The 26,446-nt window shown below is 47.7% G+C and overlaps 1 protein-coding gene across 2 annotated transcripts in view; it reads right to left on the bottom strand.

The window, feature by feature from the left end:
- STAC2 (SH3 and cysteine rich domain 2) overlaps positions 1–25,449 on the bottom strand; it is a 41,345-nt gene extending 15,896 nt beyond the window's left edge. For both annotated transcript variants that reach the window (XM_079948845.1, XM_079948846.1), the window contains exons 1-2: positions 24,872–25,449; positions 1,271–1,562 (exon numbers count right to left, since the gene is read on the bottom strand). In XM_079948845.1, coding sequence (XP_079804971.1) covers positions 1,271–1,562; positions 24,872–24,967 — 388 coding nt within the window. In that variant the 5' untranslated portion in view covers positions 24,968–25,449. The remainder of the gene's footprint in view (positions 1–1,270; positions 1,563–24,871) is intronic.
- Between the last annotated feature and the right edge of the window lie 997 nt (positions 25,450–26,446).

The raw sequence follows: 26,446 nt of genomic DNA, 5'->3' as shown, positions 1-26,446 counted from the left end.
CAATAGGGATCTTCTTATGTTCACAAGGTCCTGTGAAAGTGTGTGTGTGTGTGTGTGTGTGTGTAATATGAACTGGGGAGAGAACATTTCCACATGAAAGGAGACAAAGGGAGGAAGGGGCATAGCTCAGTGGTGCAGCACATGTTCTGCAGGCAGAAGATCCCAAGTTCAATCCCAGGCAGGCCTGGAAGAAACCCTGGAGAGCTGCTGTCAGCTGTCGCCAAAACAACTGGGCTTAGATGGGCCAATGGTCTGGGGCGGTATAATGCGGCTTCCTAGGATCCCAATTAGCCAGGCGCCAGGAGCATTTTGCGACTGGGGATTGTCAGAATGTGAGCACTTTGAGAAGTCTGGCTGCCATGTATGGCAACTGAGACTCAAGAATAAAACTGCCGCCGCTGGTGCTGAAGGCACAGGAGGAGAAATGTGTTTCCTCGTGACTCCAAAGTAGGATCGCTGCTGCACAGCAAAGTGCCGCTTCCCCGGCCGCAGCCCAAGTCACCCTTGTAAAAAAGGACTCAATGGCAACTAGACTTTCTATTTTTGCACCCATAACCCGGAAGCCATGAGGTGAACAGCTTTTCTATCCTTGTTCTAACACTGCCTGATAGAGAGCACCACCTATTGTACAGAGAGATGCAGCTGTTTCCCACACTTCACTTCCTCCTGCAATAAGATGCTTCAATGTTAACCAGGTCAGTTTCTTTGTGAGAACTGGAGGCGTTTTTGAAATACTTGCTCATTTACGAACAGGGATGTCGAGGAACTGGCAGGAGGCAGCAGGCACCTATGTAATATGCAGAAAGCAAACGGCATGGCCACCACCGAGCCCCTCCTGCCCCAATTCCCCCTCTAGCAGCTTCTTGCCAGCCAGCTGCAGAATCTGGGATGCCTCCTTCGCTGGCTGCATCCCAGCTGCGAAGCTCTTTCCCTCCTGCCTCTGCTCACAAACAGATAAGTTATGTTAGCGCCCGGCAGCCACCGAGGCTCATTTGCGCCAGCATCTTCTAGCGTCAAATAACTAATGCTTATTAAGGATGCAAAAGCTAGGGCCGAAAAGGTCATCTCCACATCTAGCCATAATGCAACATTTGAAGACAGCCACGGATGCCGGTGGTAAAGGGCAGAAGAGAAAGATGACAAGAGTCGAGGGTACCTCTGTGTCTGTGTGTGTGTGTGTGTGTGTGTGTGTGTGTAGACGCACATGTATTAGCCAGAACTGCAAAGCGTGAGTCAGGACCCGAGAGCAAGAGGCCTTCAAACTACATACCTACAATAAGCTGGTGGCAGATTTCGCAAGGGTTGTGCTTCTTGAAGATGTACTCTTGGAAGCTGTGCGTCTTAATGGGCTTGAGGGGGGCCAGAGCCCTGGGGGTCGCTCTGGGAGAGTGCTCTGCCTCCGTGAGGGCCGGCGGTGGAGACGGGGGCGGCAGGGCATCTGGGGGGCTGAGGAGCACGTCAGAGGGGAGCTTGAACTCGCTGTTGGAGCGCAGGAAGAAGTTCTCGACGCTCTTGCTCCGCAGAATGGTTTTGAGAGAGAGGGAGCGCTTGAAACGCTGCAGCTAAAGGGCAGGTGGGAGAGAGGGTGGGGAAAAGAGGAAAAATTAAGAAAAGCTACATTTTGCGGGGAGGGGGACTTTTCACACAAGTAGAAAGTTTGCCGAGGTTTCTCTGAGCCGTTACTGGACCTCCCAAGCCTTGAGAACAAACAACCATGTTGGGAAACAACTAAAAGAAGTGCTCAAAATGCATATAATATATTCGTTTTTTTAGATTGATTTAAAAGCCGTTTCTAACCTGCTTAATACTCAAAACGCTCTCTAAGCAGTGTGTACCAGTACAAGACAAAAGCACCATGGAAACTGATACAAACAAAAAAAAAGTATTATAAAAACAAACTTTCAGTAATAACAGGGGGAGTCTCTCATCTTGCAGGTCAGGGAAAGCACATACGAAAAAGGTGTCTGAAGCCAGCAGATGTATGAGGCTTCATATATGGCAGAGGGAAGGAAACTCAAGTGGGAAGGGGCAAAATACCTAATAAAAACAAAAACAACCCAATAGTCCCCCCAACACATTTTAAAAGGGCATAGGATGTAAAACGGATCAACCAAAGGCCTGGTTAAAAAGGAACGTTTTTGCCTGGTGCCTAAAGGTGTAAAATGAAGGCAGCAGGCAAACCTCTCTGGGGAGAGCATTCCACAGACGGGGAGCCACTGCAGAGAAGGCCCTGTTTACATGTTGCCACCCTCCGGACCTCTCGAGGAGGAGGCACACTAAGAAGGGCCTCAGAAGATGATCTCAGGGTCCAGGTAGGTTCATATAGAAATAGGTGGTCCTAGCTCTGTAGTCCTTACAATATGCCTAAGAAAAATTGCCAGCAAACGCCCCTCGTATTTCCCAAAACTGAGGCTCAGAGGCAACTGTTCAGTGCCGCTCGGTGGGTTTATAGCTGGGCTGACATTTGAACTGTGGATGCCTTGACTTATATTGTGACAAAGGTGCCAACATGAATAAAATGTATGTGAATGAAAATATCAAATGCTGTGGAACAGTGCTCATGTATTATTGTAGTCATTTGATCTTTTCATTCACATACATTCATTCGAAATAAGATGGGTTTAATGCAGCAATTCTACATCTTCCCACCACGCTGACGAATAATTCTACGAAACAGTAGTCAATATCTGGAATCACTGTTCAGTGTTGGACATCATATTTGCTGAATACACAAAGCTTCACAGCTTGTCTTTCATCGTACAAAGTCTGGTACCTCGCTTCATTTAAAGATTTTCAGAGACTTTGAGACTAAAGATTTCATTTTGGACTTGTTATGGTTTGAAGGAATTCTATAAAAGATTGTCTATTGCATACGTACATGGTCATTGTGTTGCCTAGACATTGCTGACCTTTTCTTTGCAACACAGGGGTTTGTTTCATCAACACATGTGGCAGTTTAACCCTGTTCAAACGAGATGAGAACCAGGAGACACGTGTCCTGGATTTACAAAAAATATCCCGTTATGAACGTCTCCAAATTAGATTGCTGGGAGGAAGGGGCAGGGGGAGTCAAAGGCAAGGAAGGAGGGGGATACTTAACCCTGCAGGCCATCTCTCTTCTAAAAGCCATCCTTCTCCCTATGCCGCTTTTCTTACTGCAAGGAAGACTCTACCATGGAAAGGCGGAGGCTGTTAACTTGCTGCAAGGAGGATTTTGTATGCTTTTCCTGCCTGCCTCGGCATGGCAATAATAAAGCAAGGAAGACACAGACAAGAGACAACAATTAAGCACACTCAGGGCAGTTTGTGGGCCTGGAGGAACAGGCCAGCTCATCGCAGCAACAGCCCGTTGCTTATTGCTGTGGGCAGGAGTTCTGACACAGATGCTGCAATGTCTGGGCTCTGGCGCACTCCATGCGCTCTGCTGTTTCTCATCATCTATTCCCAACCAGTAATGGCAGATCAGCCAGCAAGTTGACTCAGCTAAGTCTGTTACACAACAGCTGGCTAATGGCTGTGCTGGAGTCCAGGGCTGGCAAAAAGGTAACGGAGGGTATCTTGGTTATATTGCCACCTCATGTTGAGCAAAGGGCATGCCCAATCCGGAAGCCCAGCGCTCGTTTTTCAGTGCGTAGGTATTAATAGTGCTGAACCCAGAATCAAAGCTATTAGCTTCAACCCACACTTCTGTAGTTTGGGAAAGGGCCATCGCTCAGGGTAGAGCATCTTGTTTTGCGTGCAGAAGGGTCCCAGGTTCACTCTATGTTCACTCTAGAAAAGACTGGAGCTGCCGACCAGTGCAGACAACACTAAGGTTGATGTGCTAGTGGTCTGACTCAGTATATTCCTATGTAACTGCTTAGCACCATTAAGCAGTTTACAGTCTTCATTGATATTATGTAAGCTGTCCCTCTGTGGCAGGATCACTACTGTTATGCTCATTTTAAACCATTTATTTTGTCCTTTTATCCAGTGTTTTCATCTTGTGAACCACTCTGAGATCTCTGGTAGAAGGGCAGTATATGAATGTAATAAATTATTATTATTATTATTATTATTATTATTATTATTTTACAGACTGGGGAAGGAGCCCAAGATGGAAGAGTGTGCCTCTGGCTGTGCAAGAAACCCATGGCAGAGGTAGGATTTGAACTCAGACCCAAGTCCAGATTTCTCCCCAGTGATCCATGCAGCTGCTGGTGCTGCTGATTTATTACCAATCTAATGGCATATGCCTTGCATCTAAAAGGAGGGGAGGGAGGGAGGAATAAAACAGAGTGGCAATAGTTGTGCCAGGAAGGAAAAGTTAGCTGATTAGCTGCCGACAACGCAGGAAAAGAAGCATTAAGGAAGGCTGGCAATTAGATGGCAGCTTAGCAGGAGTATTTTTAGGGTCGGGAACCAGCTGAGTGAACAGAGCTGTGAAAGGGAAAGCAAGTTTCGAGAGGGAGGGAGGGAGGGAGGCTGCCCCAGCTACAAGGTGCTTCATTACGCCCTAGAAGCCAAGACACCTGGTGGGGCAGAAGAGGTGGCGCTCCCCAGCACCTGCTGCCCTCCTCTGCGGCTCAGGGCCATGCAGAGGTCTGGCAGATGGGAGACAGCTGCACGCAGCCCAGAAAGCGGTTCGCAGCACAAGGCTGGAGTGCAAAGGCAGGTCGGAATCTCGCAGGGAACTTTGGCTGAATGTTGTTGCCGCAGCTGCTGCTGCTTCCGCCGCCACCACCACCAGCAGCCAAACTAAACACCTTCCTGCCATGGGTACATAACCTAGGGACTTTTGCTCCGTTTTGGAATGGTGGGAAAGGAGTTGCGTCGACGGGGGAGGGAGCAGAATTACCTCCACACTTCATGTTATCCTAAGGGGCCCGAGGGTGAGAAGAAAGGCACCCCCCCAAGCAGGTTTGCCTGCAGCCTTCTGGAATGATGTAGCCCCAGGCAAGTGCCTACACTGCTTAATGGGTTAGGCTGGCCCTGGAGACAGACCCAGCATGGGGGAGGGGAGAGGGGGGGAGAGAGCGAGCGCAGAGCGCTGCTGCATTTATGTACCAGATAACTGCTTAGCTGCTCCAGGCTCCTTTTCCAGCTTCTGTTCCAGAGGGGGGGGGGGAATCCATTTGCCACATAAACTGGTCACCATCCAAGCGCACATAACATCTTCTCCAGTTTCACTCCTTTAAAAACAAGAGAAGCCCCCAAAACTGTTTATATAGCAATGGAAATGTGCAAAGCACTTAAAAAATCTGTGTGAGAAGGAACCCTGTGAAAACAGGGTGTCACTATTATCAGGGCTGCGTGTGCATGCGTTGCACTAGAGGAATATGAAACATTGGCTTGGATTCGGTTACCTGTTCTATATTTGTTTGATTCTTTTAAATGTATCATTCTGCAGTGCTCACTCTGCTTTTGCTAGTGACGGCGAGACCTGCCCATGATGCAGCCACTTCTCTGGCTTTGGAGATTTCAACTGGTATTGCCAAGACACTTCAAAGTGCATTTTCACAATCATAAGGGCTATTTAATAATAAGGTTGGATTTTGCACCCGGTACCGAATTCTGCACCTGTTCTGATCTCCCACGGAATTGAAACATATACACGGGATTGATTTTTATTCCTGTTTTATGAATGGGCCGTTGAGGCTGCAAAATCGTTATGGCTTGCCAGTAGCTACATGCTATGGGAGGTCTGAAGAGTCACAGCAAGCCTGCAGGGTCTCTTAACTTCCAATTTTTACCAGAATCCTGCAAAACACACAGACATTCAAACAAGCAGGGCAGGGAGACGGTGCCTTGCTTCAGTATGCAACTGAACAATAACATCACTTATTACAGTCAGGGGCACGGGGGCAGCATGAACCAAGTGGCAGCTAAACCACAACTGATTCTTTGAAACAATCCGAAGCCTTTTGCAGATGTAGGACCTGAACGCAGGAGGGTTTGGTGTGACTTGGCACCCGGCTTGGAGCACAGCATATTCTGTCATGGCCCATATCAAGATGCTGCTGTTGAAAAATGGTAACGATGACGGTGCCCTTAAGCATGTGCAGAGTGTAACTTCCGAACCACTGAGTATCAATTCTGAATAACTGCTACTGAATAAATATGGAGGCAGACAATAGGGTGGTGGCGGTGGTGGTAGCTACATGCCAGTAGCTGTTGTGGTGGTGGTTGTGGTTGTTTAAGAGAGCCAGAAGAGTTTGAGAAATCACATCCCAGGAAATCACAGCCCCAAGCCTGAACTAGCAGCAAAAGCGGGATGGGCGTGCACAGTGGCGTAGCGTGAGGGGTGCAGGGGGGGCCGGCCGCACCTGGCGCAACATCTGGGGGTTGGGGTTAGGGGGCGCAAATCCACGGGTTAGGGGGCGCAAATCCACGGGTTAGGGGGTGCAAATTACTTGCCTTGCCCCGGGTGCTGACAACCCACGCTACGCCACTGGGCGTGCAACAAATCCCTTTTAAACCATAGTTGTTTAAAAAACGAAGTTTGATTGGGAAAATCAAGCCCCCAAAAGGGATTGCACACAACCAACACAGGTTTAAAGCCTGCATGCAACTCTGGTTCTGGGATGTCTTTGAGAAGGAGGCACTCAGCACCTCCTCAGAGGCACTCTATTTTTATTGCTGCTTTGCTTGGCTTTCAAAGCAGGCAGTGGGACTGAGCCCTGAAGCCCAGTATGCGAAAACAGGAGAGCAATGAAAGTACAGAGAAGCATAAAGCACTGGGGAAGGAGTGGCGGGGGGGTCAAGGTGAGAGAGAAGGGGAAAGAGTGCCTGCTCACCATACTGGGGCAGCCTTTCTGCTGCATCAGCAGGGGACCCAGCTGGCTCTGCAGTCTGAGCTTAAAAGCTTTCAGCTCCACTTATGGCTGATGAGCCGGGCCCATTGGAGCGAGAGCGAGAGCGCTAGAGAAAAAGAGACACCGCCGCCATGCTCCCAAGCCAGGCACTGCTAATGGAAGCCGCAACACCTCACATGGTCCCAGGGAGCAGCAGCTCCTGCCGGCTGAGCGACAAGGGCGTCTGCAAAAGGCGGCTGGGAGCTGGTTGCTGGGCCTGAAATGCACCTTGGTGCTTGCCCCATGAGCACGTGGGCTGCAAGGAGCCCAGCCTGCCGATGGGCCAGACTCTGAGACACGGCTATTTGTACTTTTTAACCTTCACCATGTGCCCAAGTGCTGTACAGAACAGGGGCATAGCGGGGGTTGCTGGGGTGATGGCACTGGGTGCATATTTCCTGGGGGGGGGGGGTAGAGACACTGCACTTTTGGCTCCTCATGCCGCCTTACGAGCCAAATGTGACCCTGACCCTGCTTGACTTAGGTGAGGGGAGGGTCACTCTGGCATCAGCAAGGTCTGGGCTGGCACAGCGGACTCCATTCACCCTCTGCGCCCCACTTCGGCCACCAGCAGAGCACGCTACACCACTGGCACAAAGCACAGAGAAATGGAATTGTTCCTTGCTGAAGGACTTACAAATCTATATTAGACAGAAAAGGAGGAGGTTAAGAGAGAGGACAGGGTTGGTGTCAGGCAACTGGTGGCCCATGGTCTAATTTAAGTTTACCAGACGTCCCCATTTCCCAGGGACAGTCCCCGGATTTACACATCAGTCCCCATACAAAATCCAATGAAGTTGAAAAGTGTCCCCAGATTCATTGAAAAAAATCTAGTAACCTTAGGAATTGCATGTAGCCTTCCAGAAGCTATGGGATCTCTCTTGCTCTCCAGATCACCACTTAAGAGTTGCTGCAATGTGTGAACTCCACCCACTTTCTAGTGTCACCCACTTTGGGGGCTGCTCCGCCCATGGGCATAGTCAGGGTTTTTGTTGGGGGGGGCAGAACCTCAGTTTGCTATGTATTTTTATTGATGGGGGGGGGCAGCTTCTCTTCCCTGCCCTACCTTGGCTACGCCCATGGCTCTGCCCACCTTAGCTGATCTCCCCTAAGGTGACAGAAGAAAAATTTTCCACTCCCGATGTAGGGAGCCTCAGGCCACAGCAAATATGCAGGCAAGGTGAGCTCTGCCACACCTCCCTGTCCAACTGTACCTTTAAGAATGCTGCTCCTTTGCGCATGCAATTAACTTATGGAACTCTCTGCTGCAAGAAATATAGGCAGCCAGGTCTATCCATGGCTATTCGCCACAATGGAAAGGGGGGGTGGGCAACAGGACATTCCTGGATGAAATCAGAAGCTGAGAAGGCTTCTATAAATCCATGAATATGACGGGTCTGTTCTTTGTGGGAAGCCATGTTCATTGAAAGCACCGTACTGCGTGGATGTGCAACCACAGGGTGGGGAAAAGCGAAGAGCCTTCAGCATAAAGGACTGGAAATTTGAATAAGCCGTGAAAAGGTTACCTCTTGAATCTCTTTCCAAGGCTGCGCCCTGGAATGCACAGATAGCGATGGAGGGGGCAGCAGCGCCAGGCATGTCCACTGGGAAGACCTACACCACAGATTTAATGCACATGACTTCCCCCAAAGGACCCTGGGAACTAATCTGTGAAGGATGCTGGGAAGACTAACTCTGTGACAGGGAAACTGCGGTTTGCAGAATTCTCTCTCTGTGTGTGGGGTGGGGTGGGGTGGGGAGTAACATACTTTAAATGTGCTTTTGGGGGGTGTTTTAAATGTATGTTGCGGATCTGTCCATCTGAAACAGAGTGCCAGCCCCCACACATATAAGACTAAGGCTAATGTTTCTGGCATCGGTGCCTTTCATTTATAAAACAAAGCACCAGCTGGAGACATGCTCCGACTTTGTGGAAAATCTGTGGAAAAGCTGAAAAGAGGCCCAGCTTCAAAGCCTGGATTCAATCCCATGTGTTCTGTTCCAAAGAAAAGAGCTCTGCAAAGGATACACCGCTCAGCTCCCACTCTTCAGAAACATCACACGCCCTCTCCCCGCGCAGAGAAGGCAGATCAAGGTCGCCTCTGTACAACCCATTTTCTCCAGCATACATCCCGATTTGCTTGCAGAGAAGTTCTCCAACGTCTGCTCTTTATTGAGCACTCGTTTTGATTCCCACCTGCTCCAACCAGGAGGCTATACAATGCATTCAGCAAATGATATACCCACAAATTGTGTGTGTGTTTCCCCATCACTTTCCTTACCCCACAAGGCCTAACTGTGCAACCTGAAGTTGCCAGGATGCAAATTTACATCGCACCTCCAAAAAAACGGCAGCAGTCTCTGTGATTGTGGAGGGAGCTATAGTGACACTCCTTTGCTGTCAAGGACTTGAAAATTTGAGAACTTGCTCTGAGTCAGTTGACCTGGGCAGTTCCTTAGGCTCTTAGTTCCAGTTCTTGCAGAGGGTGTTAAGATGTTTTTCTGAATAAAACTATTTCTTAAAAAAAACTATTCCCCATTCTTGGTGCCTGTTATTGGACACAAACATTACAGCCTGGAAGCGGCTGCTAAGTCCATCAGCTGTTTAGACAGGAGGAACTGTAGCCTCTTGGGCAGAAGCAAGAGAAAGGTTTGGCTGTGTACACACCATACATCCCCCACCCCAATAACCCTGGAAACTGTAGTTTGCCTCTCACAGAGCTCCAATTCCCAGAATCCTTGACAAACTACACTTCACGTGATTCTCTGGGGTGTTCTTGCGTGCTTTAAAAGCACACAGCCTTGAAGGTTTTCCTCCAGATGTATGGATGTAAGTGAAAAAGCACAAGGTGGAATTTGAGTAACGGAACAAGACTGGAAGCACCATGAGGACTAGAAACTTGTTTTTTATTTTTGTTTCCCCAAAAGAAAGCACTTTATCCTAGGATCTGGCATAAGAGGCTGCATGCTACACAGAACTGCAGCCTATTGGTGAAGAGTAATGTGGGCAAACTGGCCTCTCCCACATCATCCCTAGGACTGGCACAAATTTACTCCTACCTTTCACCCAGCGCCCGTATTATGCATGTCTAAGCCCAGGACAAGAAAACAGCTTCCCTGCTCCTGCTTCAGCTTCCTAAACAGGAGGCGCTGCCATTTCTCCCTTATTCACCCTCTGCAACCATCCTAGGATCCTGCCAAGACACAGCTAAAAAACCTAATATTTCTTGACGTATGGCTCCAGCCCCTACAAGCTATTTTTAACCCAGCTGCTGTGAAAACAGCTTGGCATATAAAAGTCTCATGGGAGATTCAGCTCCCACCCTTTCAAAACATATAAAAAAAGCCTCCTCCCCCATATTTATGAAACCATATACAATGTTTAACTTCCTGCTGTGCTCACCTCCCCACCGTCACCCGGTTATGTCTCCCACACAGAGCTCAAACATAGACTCACATCTTTGGGGATATTTTCAACTACTCTCTCTCCCCCCCCCCTTCTCCTCTGACATCCACAGTTGCCAAAGCCTGCTGCTTCCTGGTGCCTGCCACTGCCTACCAATGCGCAATGTTCAGGATGCGCAAATAATCACACAGGATTCCATGCCCATTCAGGGTGGATGTTTTCCCTGCTCCTCTGCCAGCCTTCTGCCTCAATGTTCTGCCTCTTTCCCCTGCCAATTCAACAAGGACATGGCTAAAACATTCCCCCCACCATTTCTTCACACATCTCAACCTTACAGATGGCTTGTTGTCCACACCGGGGTATCACGTGGAACCAAAGTTGGTCCTGTTTTGATTAATTTAGCATCATCCGCTGCAAAGAACTGCAATCTCACACATTTCTCCCTCTGAGTTTGAATGTCCCTGATCTGGGGATAATCCGGTGAGTTTTGTGTGTGTGTGTGTGCGTGCGCGGGAGGTGGGACGGCGATGACTCCAAACCACTGCACACTTTGGGAAGTAGACACTTTGCATCTGTATTTCCACCCCCTCCCCTTATGGGTGGCTCAATCCTTTGATTTATGCTAGCCATATTTCAATATCTCAAGGGCTGTTACGTTGAGGATGGAGCAACCTTGCTTTCTCTCGCTCTGGAGGCTAGGACACGATCCAATGGCTTCGAGTTACAAGAAAGATTCCAGCTAAATATCAGGAGAACTTTCTGACACTAAGAGCTGTTTGACAGCAAAGAGTCTCCCTCAAGGGGTGGAGGGCAGGCCCCTGAGTGCATCTTGCCTGAGAGTCCCTCCAGTTTCCCCACTATCTGTATTCTTTCCTAACTGTAGACCCTCTCTCTAGCCAAGGACGGAATTCTTTCCATCCACTGTATGCAAAACTGTAGCTCCAAACGCAGGCTCCTCCCCACTGTCTGAAAAAGCCCTTTGGACAGAGATGGCAAGACTGACGTATATGACTATGCAAAATTCCAAACCTCTGAATTCCCAAACCAGTTCCTAAAAGAAAATATGGCCAAAGGACCCCGGAGAAGAGGAAGACACACCTTGCTCACTCGCATCAAACTTTTAAGGACCACCAGGTGGGACCGCACAAATGGTTTGCAGGAAAGCAGCCTCGGTGGACTGCAATTTTTAGCAAGGCGGTGGTGGTGGAAGCCGAATGGTAAGCTCTTTCGGTTCAAAAACTGCCAGCCCCAAACGGCAGGGGCAAAGCCGTCGTGGGTGGGGGTGGGGGAGGATCTTGAGGAGGAAAACAGCCAACAAAGAGTTTCCTTATGCACTCTGCTGAAAATTGCTGCCTAGTGAGCTTGCTTTTCATTAAAACAAACCACCACCTAGGGTTTTGTTATGTTTATTTGCATGCAACATCTAATTCGCCCCTCACTTTCCCCACCCTGGGTTCATATTCAGTCCTATTTGCCTTCTCCCTTTTCGTTGCTTGCTTAAGATTGCTGAGAATAGCTTTCCTTTACTAAAATGGCAAGTTTCTCAACCCCATGATGGGAGGTCCATGACTGGAAACATTTTCAGAAGGTGTTGCATAAAGGTTCAAGTGTTTCGGGACAGTGGCTATCTATTCTTCCCTCCTCGGTCTCTATCTTGTGTGCCATGCCTGTTACTGACCCATAGCCTCCCCTGCTATCATCTTCTATGGGCCCCCAAACTCCAAACTGCAAGCCTTTCTAGATTACTACATTTGCAGCATAACAAGTCCGGCAGGAGAGTGTCCAGATGTCTCTTCAAGGCACAGCTCTCTTCATGGGTGTGGTGCTGATGCTGGGGAATCTTACTTCCCTCCAAGTCGCATTTCAACATATTCCTGCCAGGGAAACGCACTTATTTCCCAGCAACTATTTTGTCAGATGCAACAATGCACAAACATGGCAGGTGCCTCAATGTGCAGGGCCCCTCATGCCCAGCCCATTTGGTGAGGCTAAACCAGGGCTCAGCAAACTTTTTCAGCAGGGGGCCGGTCCACTGTCCCCCAGACCTTGTGGGGGGCCACACTATATTTGGGCGGGGGGAATGAATGAATTCCTATGCCCCACAAATAACCCAGAGATGCATTTTCAATAAAAGCACACATTCTACTCATGTAAAAACACGCTGATTCCCAGACCGTCCACGGGCCAGATTTAGAAGACGATTGGGCCAGATCCGGCCACCAGGCCTTAGTTTGCCTACCCATGGGCTAAGCTTTTAAAAATTATAATTCCTATACAGTGGTACCTCAGGTTACAGATGCTACAGGTTACAAACTCCACTAACCCAGAAATACAGTGGTACCTCGGGTTAAGTACTTAATTCATTCCGGAGGTCCGTTCTTATCCTGAAACCTTTTTTAACCCGAAGCACCACTTTAGCTAATGGGGCCTCCTGCTGCCGCCATGCCGCCATTGTGCAATTTCTGTTCTCATCCTGAAGCAAAGTTCTTAACCCGAGGTACTATTTCTGGGTTATCGGAGTCTAACCTGAAGCGTATGTAACCTGTAGCACCACTGTAGTACCTCAGGTTAAGAACTTTGCTTCAGGATGAGAACAGAAATCGCGTGGTGGTGGCGGCGCAGCAGCAGCAGGAGGCCCCATTAGCTAAAGTGGTACCTCAGGTTAAGAACAGTTTCAGGTTAAGCATGGACCTCCACAACAAATTAAGTTCTTAACCCGAGGTACCACTGTATTTCTGGGGAGTCCTTTTGCTTGCAAATGGTAGCAAACAAATTGCATAGAAAGTGGCTACTTTTGCACTGTGCCGGCCACAACAAAAAACGTGGCTGGATTTTGTTGACTCCTAAAGTAATTGACCGTGATCCAGAACCAGCTGGTGATTTCTGATTTCACGTGTCTAAAAGGCCTGCTGTGATCAATTGGGTGGTTCACTTTGCGGAAGAAATTGCTTACAGCTGCTGAGACTTGGACATTACTGTCAGTGTCAGTCCCGGCAACAACTAGGACTGGGGCTGCTGCTGCTGCTGTCTGACAGGTGGCATTCAATGTCAGGCGCAGTTTGGGGACTGAATCAGGCTTGGTCACCAGGATGGAGGACCCGTATCAAGAGTGGGATGGGGGAAGGTGGCTCTGATTCTGCTTTGCAATCTCTTCATGGCTTTTGTTATCATAGACCATAATGTCCTCTTGGACCAGCTTGTAGAATAGGCTTGGTTCCACTCCTACCTAAAGAGTCATGTCTAGAGAGCAGCATTGAGATACAGTGGTACCTAGGGTTACAGCTGCTTCAGGTTACAGACGCTTCATGTTACAGACTCTGCTTACCCAGAAATAGTACCTCAGGTTAATAACTTTACCTCAGCAAAATAAGAAAAAGAACTTTACCTCAGGATGAGAACAGAAATCGCGCGGTGGCAGGGGGAGGCCCCATTAGCTAAAGTGGTACCTCAGGCTAAGAACAGTTTCAGGTTAAGAACGGACCTCCAGAACGAATTAAGTTCTTAACCTGAGATACCACTGTACAGTGGTACCTCCGGTTACAAACACTTCGGGTTACGAACTCTGCTAACCCAGAAGTAGCTGCTCCTGGTTGCGAACTTTGCCTCAGGGTGCAAATGGAAATTGTTTGCCAGAGGCGCGCGCAGCAGAAGGCCCCATTAGCGAAAGCGTGCCTCAGGATAAGAACGGTTTCAGCTTAAGAACGGACGTCCGGAACGAATTAATCAGAGGTACCACTGTACTGTGTTTCATCCTCATGGTCTTTGTCCTGTGGTGTACCACAAGGTACAGTCTTGTCTTCATTGCCGTTTCAGCCCCCTGGCTGCAGTCATTAGGAATTAGGAGGCAAAGTGGAAGGGATCATTGGTTTGATCTTGTTTTTATTTTTAATCATGGATTTTGCGTTGTTTTTTTATATTGTGATTTTATGTTGTGAATCACCCTGAGATCTACAGATGAATGGCAGTATAAACAATTACTTACTTACTTACTTACTTACTTACTTACTTACTTAATAATGTCATCTGGCAATCTAGGAGTAGCTGTACTTAACAGGCTCCCCCTCTCTCTAAAATTGCAGGATGACAGTATAGGATGTAGACCCTGCATGGACAAGTATAATGAAATTTGGAACTCACTTATACAAAATACATTAGGTTAAAAATTGTAATGACAGTCGTACCTTGGAAGTCGAACAGACTCCGTTCCAGAAGTCCGTTTGACTTTGGATTATCTGCAGGAAGCTCCTGCAGCCAATCAGAAGCCATGCCAGACATTTGGGTTCCGAAGAACGTTTGCAAACCGGAACACTCACTTCTGGGTTTGCGGTGTTCGGGAGCCAAAACGTCTGAGTACCAAGGCGTTTGGGTTCCAAGGCACGACTGTAAATGCATTTTTGTAGACATTGGTGGGTTGGGGAACTTCATTGCAACCTTAGAAGTAGTGTGCATTTTAAAGGGGAGCTGTGGTTTGGTTTTGCATATTGACCAAGAAGTGTGGATTAGGGTAGTTTCTCATTAATATGCCAACAAAGTTGAATCCCCAGGCGTTTGGGATCCAAGCTACAACTGCATTAACTGGTAACACTTACTATAATGATGTACTCTAACCTTTTCTCTTTTACTTTTTTTTTTAAACAGCCACATTTTATGTGCTGTATTTAAATTTAAAAAAATGAAAATAAAAAGGATTGCAGTATAGAAGCACAGCTGAATCTGGCCATGTTGCTAGATGGCCATGCGGTAGCCAGGAGCGCTTTTACCCATTTCTGTCTTATATCCAAGTTGCACTGTATTTCTTTTCTTTGAGAACCTGACCCGGTCATTTATATCCTGGCCACCTCCGGGCTAGATTACTGCATTATGTTGTTTGTAGGGCTGCCCTTGAAGACAGCATAGAAACTTCCATTGGTTCGATGTGCAGCTCCCAGGGTTCTGAACGGAACTAGTCAACCAGATTCAGATCATATGACACTGATCTTATACGCCAGCCAGGCTGGCTGCCAGTTTGCTCCCAGATTCAAGGTGCTGGTTTTGACCTTTAAAGCCCTCCATGCAGGCTTCGACAAAACCACTGCCAGGGTAATTATGGTGAGAGGCCCTCCCTGCTCTGAAAGACAGGGAGGAAGCTGAGCCAGTAGCTCTGCAAGGGAAGGCATGCTCAGTTCCTCTTATCTGTGCTGAATCGATGGGAGCTAGCGGGAAAAGGGAGAGGGAATAGAAGGTGGAGCCAGATTCTCCTTTTTGGGTCTGAAATGCTCGTAGCAACTAAGGAAAGTCAGAGCAGAAAGCGCTCTTTCTAACTGCGAGAGATGAAACACATCAATAAAGCCCAAAGAAATACAAATACGAGGAAAAGGAATAAGCAGAAGCTGGGTGCGCCTCTCCTTTTCTTTTTTAAAAAAATAATATTACTTTTAAAGCTTACAAAAAAGAAAGAAAAGAAAAAAGACAGGAGAAAGAAAACAAGAAAAAGAGAAAACAATACAATACAATATATAAACAATACAAAACACAACCTTAACACATTAAACTAAACACAATACAACAAAACAAAACAAAAACAATTTAAAAGTATACATCATACCTTTTCCATACTCTCTCTCATTCCCTTGTTTCATCGACCTCCTCTCACCTCCCTTTTTGTATTCCACTTCTATTAATTGTTTCAGCAATTCCTTTCCATCTTTCTCTATTTTCTGTCATATAAATGTCTTAACATATTTTTAATCTTATTTCCATTAAAACTAATATACATATTTAAGCTTAACTCCTTGTAACATTTCTACTAAGGCCATAAAATTTCATTCCAACATTTTTCTATCACTCATTAATTTTACAGTATTTCTATATACAGACTTTAAATTCTCCAATCCTCTTCCACCATCTCCTCTCCCCGGTCTCGGACTCTGCCAGTCACTTCCGTCAACTTCATACAGTCCATCAACCTGGAGATCTTATGTCCGAGGCTCTTAACTCTTTTCCAAGTCCCTTCTGCAGGTCTTCTTCATATTCTTTGATGCTATAGTGAGGCATCTAATCATAAGCCTGCATTTTTATCAAGCTTATATTTTGATCAGGGCCTGTATCTTAAAATGAGCTTAAAGATTTTCAAATGTTCATGCCAGGCAGAAGAGCAGCTGCCTAAGAACCTTGGCAAAATGTTTTTCCTCCTAGACAAGGGGGCCCCCTGATTTATAGCAGAAAACAATTCTCAAAGTCGTAAAAAGGGAATTACAGGCTGACAGCCAAGGTTACACTGACCCTACATATTACAGAAGATAAAAAAAGAGATAAACATAATTAAGAGTGGGTAAATAGTAAAATAAAACCATGTGCCTCCCATTAAACTTGAGCCATATTTTCCTAAGGTTCAAAGGTCAAGAGCAATGGAAAAGCATCTAGCTGGCAGAAAGGAAGAGAGTATTTTGGGAAGTCTTTTTCTAAAGTTGTTTCTTTCTTAAACTGAGATCCTTTTAAGATTTCTTTTCCTTTTAAAAGGTTATTTATGTTATGTATTAAATATATTGGCTTAAATGTAATTATGCAAAGGAATTAGAAGCTAAGAAATGTTAAATCCTTATGCTAGATTCTTATTTCATATAGTTGGAAGAGATCACAGGGGCCATCAGCCACCAGCCCAGCCCCCCTTGCCAAGCAGGAAACATCATTAGAGCATTTGTCAAGCTTTTGTTTAGAGACCTCCAAAGGAAGGAGATCTTTCAATGATGATCCTTGACATCTGTTTAAGATAAAAATTTGAGATTAAACCATTTGTTTTGGAGGGCAATAGGGCGAGGTGAGCTGGTAATTAAGGTTCCTTGTTGAGACACATGTAAGATATATTACTACTTATTTGTCATTTATAGATAGAAGAATATATAGCTTTTTGTTTCCCATAAAAGGACAGAAGGAAATGGGTGTATCTTTTGTGACTGGTTCTAGCAAACAGCCAATAGGAATTTCAACCAGGCTGATTGGACAGAGGCAGCCACAGGAGGAGCAAGGGGGCTGGATTAAGGAAATATAAGTGCTGGCCAGAATGGCAGGAGGCCAGGCCAGAGCTTGGTAACCATATACCACTGTGCCTCTCAATTATTTGTCTGACAAATAAATTATTATTTTAATTTCTCTATTGCTGCGTTGAATATTTCATTCCAGCTAAGCGTTAACCACAAGCAGGGTGCTACAATAGAGCAGATCTCGGGGAAACTCCGGCCTAACAATATTTTTATTCCTTCTCGACAGGTCAGCCAGATTTCCATAGTTAAAGCTAAGATCCATAAAGTATTTCAGGACATGTTTCAAGATTCCTCCAAGTCCAAAGGCCCCCAGAACTCCAGTCTCCTCCTGACCCAAGTCTATGTCCCAAAAGTCAGTTAAGCGCCTCTCCTTTTCTTTAGTGGAAACTGCGCTTTCCCCTTGGCCCACCATTTTTAATTTCCAACCACCCTTCCTGTAATGTCCAACGCATGGAAGAAATGCAATGCAATGCTGACGAGGAGGGAGTGAAAGCGGGCACAACCTAGACAAGCAAAGGTGGGCAATTCACAGCACCCATGCCTGCCCTACTACCTTCTCCCTGGTTCACTAACCTACTGAGTGATCAGCACATGACCTTCGACCTCTCCAGCATTCAAACAGAGGTTTGAACACAGCTTTCCCAGACTCCACTCCAAGCCAAATGCTCTATTTACACTTGTTCTTAAGTGATCTAAATAACAAGAGCCTTCGTTTTTTCTTCTTCTGTTACTCCCTATCCCATGTTTTTTGTTAAATTTGCAAACACACACACGGATCTAAATTTCCAATGCTGGTTTTAATACTTTTTCAGACCCTGCTATCAGATCTAAAATCAGGGGTGGGGAACTTGTAGTCTAACAACATTTGGAGGGCCACAACTTCCATCAGCTTTCAGGACCATCAGTCACATTGGCTAGGGCTGAAGAGAGCTGGAGTCTGGCAACATCTAAAGGTTCTCCATCCTTGGCTTAAATTAAGCCAGTGCTCACTAGAGCTTATCAACAGAATCTGTCTTGAATGCAGAAGGTCTCAAGTGCAACGCTTGGCATCTTCAGGTTGAAGAAAGGAGAGCTAAAAAAAACACACACCACCAATGTGTTCGACTCTGCAAATGGGAGTTTCATATGTTCATGATAGGGGAGAGTACCTCTGAGCATGAACAGAGTTTATATCTGCCGTCACTAAGCAGCCAAACCAGTCTGGGAATTATTCTGGCTGCAAGCTTTTAGAGTCTAGGAAGTGATTCTGCTACAATCCCTAGCTCCAGCACCTCTCCTTTCAGAGAAATCGAAGGCCAATTCCATGTGAAGTTTAAAGCCTTTTATTTATAAATTTACTTCCAACCTTGAAGAGGGACAGGGGAAACACAGATCAGCTGAAACATCTCTCACTGTGTCTGTTCTGTTCGATTCTTTGCATTGCTTAAGGGGCTGCGGTGAAGGCCGCAGAAAGATATTCCTTACGCATCGTAAAGATGCCGGACGATCCGTGATATACACATCCTTGATGTAGGTCCCTTTTCTTTCCAAAGACACTTTGACATCAAATCAGATGAAGGAGGAGCAGAAGGGTTTGCTTGTTCCTCTGTCACTTAAAACACACACATACACACAAAATGCCACACCTTAAAATAAGGCAGCCTAGAAATTGCCTTTAAAAATATAACACAAAACCAACCATGTTTGCTCAAAAACACACTATAAGATCAGGCAAGCCGAGAGCTCCAGAGATGGGACAAGCCAGAGAAATCTCTTCTAGTTCTCCACATGTGCTCAGAAGCTTTGAGGTGGTTAATCGTGGCTTTCTTTCCACTCCCATTTGCCTTCTGGCCCATCATTTTTTTCCTCTTTCCTATTTTCTCCCCGCCACAGCTCCCTTAGAAGGCACTGCAACCTGAATCCACAGCATGCTGCCTGCTCAAGGCTGGGTTTGGTGAGCAAAAGGTCTTAAAAAGGAAGAGAAAAAAATGATTGAGACAAGGAGGGGAAGCTGGAAGGGCATCTGTAGTTTGTTATTGTTCCTGATTATTATTATTAAGCTAGCGCAGCAAATTGAAAAGGCACTGGCAAGGCTGCTTTCAAGGATCCCAAATTAACAGGAATAGTCCCATATATAAATATATGTTCCTAGGAAGAGAAGAGACATGGTCCATAAATTTCATCCCTGTTTTGTTTTGCGTTTGGTGGAGACACAGGGGATGCTTCCAGTTTCAGCCCCCTTTCCTTGGCATCTACAGGCAAACTAAGGCCTACTGCCAGATCCAGCCCAATTGCCTTTTAAATCCAGCCCACGGACGGTCCGGGAATCAGCGTGTTTTACATGAGTAGAATGTGTCCTTTTATTTAAAATGCAACTCTGGGTTATTTGTGGGGCATAGGAATTCATTCATTCTCCCCCCCCCAAAAAAAAAAAAATAGTCCGGCCACCCACAAGGTCTGAGGGACAGTGGACCGGCCCCCTGCTGAAAAAGTTTGCTGACCCCTGGGCTAGACATTAGATCTCTGAAAGGGAGCAGAGCAGATGCATGTTCAGTATTTACACACACATGTAAACATACTCACACAGGTGTAAGGAGCCAGCCAGCTGCTTCCATTTCACCTCCCTCCTTTCACTCCCAAGACCAGATAAGAAATGAGCACAGGGATCATGGGAGTTGTAGGCCAAAAACATCTGGAGGGCTGAGTTTGAGGAAGTCTGGTCAATAGGGTAATGTTTATGGTCACCTCCTGCTCCAGGAGCCAGCACAGAAGAGAGTGTTGTTGTCTACACGGACAGGCAAAGAAGAGCCTTCTGGAATGCACAGTCTTTGATGGGAGGAAGATCTGAGGCAGCGACTGGTCGCGTAAGAACCAGGGTGTCAGATGTGCACGAGGAGGGTGCCCCCGTCTTCATGGTGGAGGGTGGGAGCAGCTCTTCCATGAGTTCTGAGTAAAAGAGCTGTGGGAATCCAGATTGAGGGCTCCATACAGGGACCAGAATATGATCAGGCCCACAGTGAGGTGCGGACTGAACCATAGAAACTGAATTGTGAAACCCTCTTGCACAGTCCCCAACTGGCATGTTGTGTTTGTGGACAGGCCTATGCACCGCAAAGGAGCCTGTGCAGAAGACCATCTTGGTGGTACTATACCCTCCTGTCTCCCATGTTAATTAACAGGGACAGGAAGGGAAATTTGCGTTCTTCCACCACAGGTGCCAAAAAGATCAGGAGTCAAGCTTGGCCTGAGGAGGGGAGGAGAATTATTCTCTTGCCATCACCACTGAGCAACTGCAGCATACCCCCCCCAACCATATGTGGGGCTGGGTGTGCTTGTGCGTGCCTATGTGAATCCACAGTGTGAGGGGAAGGGGTCAGGATTACAAGCTGCGACACATTTTGCCTCAGGCATGAAACAGCCTCTTCAACACACATCTACGGTAATTGAATGATGCACTAGGGCTGAAGTAGAGCTCTGTTTTCTTTTAGACCCCAATACTGGTAAAGAACTCAAGAGGAGCCCTGGTGGGTCAGGCCAAAGACCCATCGAATCCAGCATTCTGTTCTCACAGGGGCCAACCAAATGCCCAAGGGAAGACCACAAGCAGGACCTCACCACATGAGCAACCTCCCTGCTTGCAAGACCCAGAAGCTGGTATTTAGAGGTGTGGCAGAAACGATTTGCAGAATCCTATTTCAGGTGTACAGAGCATGGGTTTTTGTTTCCCCTCTGCAACACTCCAAACATACTTATCACTGCCTTTTAAACTTCAGCATTAAAAAAAGGCTTTAAAAGAAACGTGTGAATTGGCTCCAGGTAAAAGCCTCATGATCCCCCCCCCAGCCTGTACTTTCTGTCCCTGATTAGTATCAAAACTGCTCCCCATCTCTTTGACTAGGTAGAAAAAGACCTTTGGAAAAGCTCCCGGTGGCACCTGATTGGCCACTTCAGGCTAGCTCACACCCCCACCAAAGCACGACTCTTCTGCTGCACAACATTTATTTCTACATTCATTGCATTCATTTCCCACCTTTGCTCCACGGAAAAGAGGAGGGCCAGCCAGTCTGACCACACCTAGCCCCCTAAGTTCCCCTGGAGGCACACGGGGCCAGCCCTACTGCTGGGCAGAGTGAGACAGCTGCCTCAGAGGTGCAGATGCTGGAAGGCAGGGAGCAGAAGAGAGGTGCTGGAGGACAGAGCTACTGTGTGTCTGTGCGTGCTATGGGGCTTGCACACGGTGCCCCCCTAAGCTAGTGTGGTCCTGTCCTGTCACTATAGTGACCTGTCCTGTCACTATTACCGAGGTAAGATTCCACTGTGTGTGTGTGTGTGTTTTCTGGGAGTCCCCACCACACACACACACATAGGGGAGCCATCAAAATACACAATACCCCACTTCATCACCAACCTGGAGTGGTACAGTCCAGAGAACAAGGCTCAGCACTTGGAGGAGGTATAAAGAGATCAAGAGACGGTATGACAGCCAGTGTAGTGTAGTGGTTAGAGAGCTAGACTAAGACCTGAGAGGCCACAGTTCGATCGCCACTCAGCCATGGAGACTTTGAACCAGTTGCTCACTCTCTCAGTCTAACCAACCTCCTACGGTTGTTGTGAGGACAAAATGGGAGGGTGGTGGTGGTGAAGTATGCATGCCACCTTTAACTCCTTGGGGGGGGGGAGGCAGGATACAAAGGTAAATAAATATTTACCCACCCCCCCCACCCCAAAAATGGCCCACCAGTGATCTACCTCGCAGATTCTGCACATCGAGCAGCAGCAGCGAGACGAGATCAAGGTTTACAAATTAATTACAAGTTTAATTAGAAATGATTAATAACAAAGAGGAACAACAGCCACTTGGTACACAGACTTGCGAGCCATCTGGGAGTACCTCACCCACGCAAAGAACCTGCGGAACACTGTGTTTCGACCTCCCCCATCTCTCCCCACACTTAACTTCTGAGAAAGTGAACTGCAGGGCAAAGCAGCACCATGTCCTGTTGTGCTTCCATAAGACAAATGCACACACACACACACACACACACACACAGTGCTGGGACTTGTCAGGGGTGGATAAAAAAAAAAACCCCTCTGCAGCACCACAGCTTCTCCTCCCTCGATTTCAAATCTACTTGGGATATTAGATGAATTAGCAGCCAACGTCACAGCACTGACATCAGCAGAGATGCTGTCATCAGAGCAGGCGGGAGATCTAGCCTGTGTATTCACACAACACAGATTTTCCCTCCTCCTCGGCCCATGAAGACGTTAATATCAAATTGGAGCGGGGGTGGAATGGACATGATGAGAGTTAAAATAAGAAGCCTCCCCCCCGCCCCCAATTTCTTATGCCTTAGCCTAGATTGTGTCATGCAACACATGAGGTTCTGGTCTGCATTTGCAAGTACCTTACCTCGGGTTAAGAACTTAATTTGTTCTGGAGGTCCGTTCTTAACCTGAAACCGTTCTTAACCTGAGGTACCACTTTAGCTAATGGGGCCTCCCGCTGTCCCCACACAATTTCTGTTCTCATCCTGAGGTAAAGTTCTTAAGCTGAGGTACTATTTCTGGGTTAGCGGAGTCTGTAACCTGAGGTGTCTGTAACCCGAGGTACCACAGTATCCATAAGTGCCTGCCCCTACCATAACCAGCCAAGATCCTGCTGTCTGGGGTGAAATAGGTCACCAGCTAAGAACTCTTGATTCTGTCCCCATTCTGATTCTTAGGGTGCATGTACAGCTTCAGCATTCTCCAGGGGTGTATGGAAGTCCCTAAACCTATTATCAGTAATTGCAAGAATGGAGAAAGCAGCAGAGCTCTGAACATGCACAGAGTGCTTTTTTTTGTGTTCAACCACAATGGAGAGGAAGGAGGGAGGTGGGCTCTAGGAAATGAGTGACAAGATGCAGGTGAGCCAGTGCCAGACACTTGCCCTTTCGATGAGTGGCTCCTTGAGTGCCTGTTATCTTTTCAGAGCCAAAGGCTTCCAGCTTTAGAAAAACATAGAAACCAAAACCCCTTTCGTGGAGGAAAGTCATTATAGGCAACTGAGCCTCCATAAACAGGAGCAGCCTTTCTTGGAATTCCAGATGCTGGGAGAGACGCACCAAGAGAAGGCCCTTTAGTGCCCTATCCTGGAGCTACTTAGAAGCATCCAGTGGGCTGGATTCTGGACCAGGATCCTGCGCAGAATTCTGGACTAGATGCACTTTGCTCTGGTTCAGCCAGGCAATTAAAATACTGTGTATAAATCTACATTTAGCAAAGCAATTCTCCCCCCCTTCCTTCTCCACCCCTCCCCTCCAAAATTGGGTCCCAAGACACTCTCCCCCCTCTAGGCTTTCAGCTGCGAAAGAACACAACCATTATAACAGCAAAGCCTGCAATTAAAGCATGTGCTAATAAGTCACACTACTGCAGTGGAACACACACACACAGACCCACCAGGCTAAATTGCTGGTTTCCAAATCCCACCCCTCTCCCGCCATCATTAAGATGTTATTATGATTCCCACGCTAGTAACCTTTTGGAACGCGCTCCCCCTCCAATACACACACTGACACACACGTGTGTGTGTGTGTGTGTGTGTGTGTGTATGAAACATCCCGCCCTCCCCCCCCCCTTTGAAAACATACAGACCTAAGTTAGGTATTGGCCAATATCCTAGATTTGTACAGAGGTACAGATAGATATAAACTGCAATTTTTTTAGCCATTTACATTTTCAATGACTGAGGTCGATGGAGCAGAGCAGGGCATGAAGTCTATTTACAACACTGATTATATGGGGGGGCAGAACCCAGCTAATATCACAGGTTCGGGTTGTATGGCATTTAGAAGTGCCATGTACTGTATCTATAGATATGAAATCGCACGGCTTCCTATCCTGTTGTTTGATCTAGGAATCGATTCAACATATAAGACACATCCAAGAGGTAACTTAAGATGTTTTTTTCCTGAACAGAATCGTTCCTTACTGGGAAGCCAAGAACACACGTATCTACACACATACACACACACGCCGCTCGACATCCAGAGAGGGAAATCGGTCACAAGACTGGGAGGAATCCGGTGGTTTGACTCCCCACCTCCGGGTCCCCTCTGATCCCACAGCACCGTAACCCTACAGTGCCCTATGCAAAGAGCGAGTGCACCGCATAGGAGGAATATGAGAGAGAGAGAGATGTCGACGGGGGGGGGGGGACCAACTCAGCCCCACACTGCGGTTGTGGAGCAAACGTAAAGGCGCGCTTTGGCGGGTGAGGAGGGGGCGGCCACGGACTCCTCGTTTACTGCAGGGAAAGGGAGGCACGAGCGGTTATGGAAGATGGAGAGGAGACGCAAAGAGACACACATACACACGCTCGAGTCTAGGGGAGAAATTGTTTGCAAACCAAAGCGATGGGCAGGTGGGTGGTGTGGAGATGCTCACATCTTCCAAGAGGGAAGAGAGAGAGACACGCACAACACAGCAGACAACACAAAACCAAACAGCGTCCCCAACTCGCTCGATCCCGGGCGGGAGGCAGCTCTAACCCAGGAGGGTCAGGTTTGGGCTTTTTAAAGAGAAGAGCAGAGAGGCGGCAAGAGAGAAAGTCTGCGCCACGGATCGCGCGGAGAGGAAGCCTTGGGTACCTTCGTCTCGTGGAGGCTGGGAGCGGTGCCCGGAGTCTGCTGCGGATCGCTGTTGTGCTGCTGCGGGTCATTTTCCTTCTCCGTGATCTCGGTCATGGTACAGAGGCGGCTGCTCCGGCCGTTGGGCGACCGGACCTGGGTCCGGAGGAGGAGGAGGAATGGACGAGGAGCAGATGCAACTTCGGGTTGTCTCCTCCTGCTCTCCACGAAGCGACCTTTTTCTTTCCTGTGCCTGGCTGGCAAGTCTTAATTCTTGGTTCTCTGAATTAAATTTTGTTTTTAACCCCGGTTAGAATTATTTGGGGTTCTCTCCACCCACCCCGCTGCCTTGTAGAAGGACCAAAGAAACGACCCAGTTATTAAAGAGGAAAGAAAAAAAAAACACCTCCCGCTAAACTCTTCTGAATGGGGAGCGGAGGGTCTGTTTTGCCATTGGAGACCTCCCCTTTTAGGCAGATTAAAACAAGCGAATTCGCATCTTCTTCTGCCACCCACCTCCCGGGCTCTGCAACAGAAACTGGGCGAAGGCTACCAAATGCTGGTCTCGCTCCTGCTGCCGCTTCCTCCAAGTTTGATTTCAGGAGCGCCTTGGCTCCTCCCCTTTTCTTGTATTATTGTGATCTCCCAACGCCCGCCCGCCCGCCCACCCCTCCTTTTTACGAGTGGTTCATTAACCTCGCCTTTTTCTTTTGATATGCTAATACAGCACGTAGGAGGGCGCTTTCCCATTGGCCCCTCCGGCGGGAGGGCAGGCGAGAGAGGCTGGGCGCCTCCACCAATGGGTGGGTCCTCGCTGAAAAGTTACGCGCGTATTTGCGAGAGAAGGGATGAAGCTGCCTTGGGTGTTTGCAGGTCAACACCAATCAGATTTCCTCAATTTCACGCACTATGTTTCAGCGCTGGGGCCTGGAAGCTAAACAAAGGATGGGAGCGCCTTCTTTCTCAGCTGTCCAGACCTGGACATTGCCAAGTGGAATATCAGAAGAGTCCTGCTGGATCACGCCAAGAGTCCAAGTAATCCTGTTCCCCTTGGTAGCCAACGGAAACCTTTGTTTATCTCCAGCATTTGCCTGGTATACTACCTCTTATTGACCTTCCTTTGCTATCATACCTGCTGCACTCTGCTGCCAAAATTATTCACCTCTCCTGCCTCTGACTCTGATGCTTCACCCTTTCACGGGTTTCCTGACCACTCCGAGATCAAGCATGAGCTCCTTGTCCCTCTCTCCAGGGGCCTCTCTCAGATGCATTCTTGCTTGTGTCCTAGCTGCCTCCAACTCTCTGTTCGAAGGTCTCTTGCTCCCTCAAAAGGGCTCATCCTCTCTTCCCTTGCTGCCCTGTGCGCTTGGAAGTGCCTCCCAGGAAACCTGTTTGATGCCACCTCTTTTGCTTCCTTCAAATCCCTCCTCAAAAGCCAGCTTTCCCAGGAAGCCTTTGGCACAACCTCCCCAATTTCCCTACGCGGGTGGCGCTGTGGGTTAAACCACAGAGCCTAGGACTTGCTGATCAGAAGGTCGGTGGTTCGAATCCCCATGACTGGGTGAGCTCCCATTGCTTGGTCCCTGCTCCTGCCCA

The sequence above is a fragment of the Podarcis cretensis genome (genome assembly GCF_951804945.1).
Source record: "Podarcis cretensis genome assembly, chromosome: 13".
Classification (NCBI taxonomy): Eukaryota; Metazoa; Chordata; class Lepidosauria; order Squamata; family Lacertidae; genus Podarcis; species Podarcis cretensis.
The sequence above is the reverse complement of the archived record's forward strand: the minus strand, read 5'-3'. Positions and strand labels throughout refer to the sequence as shown.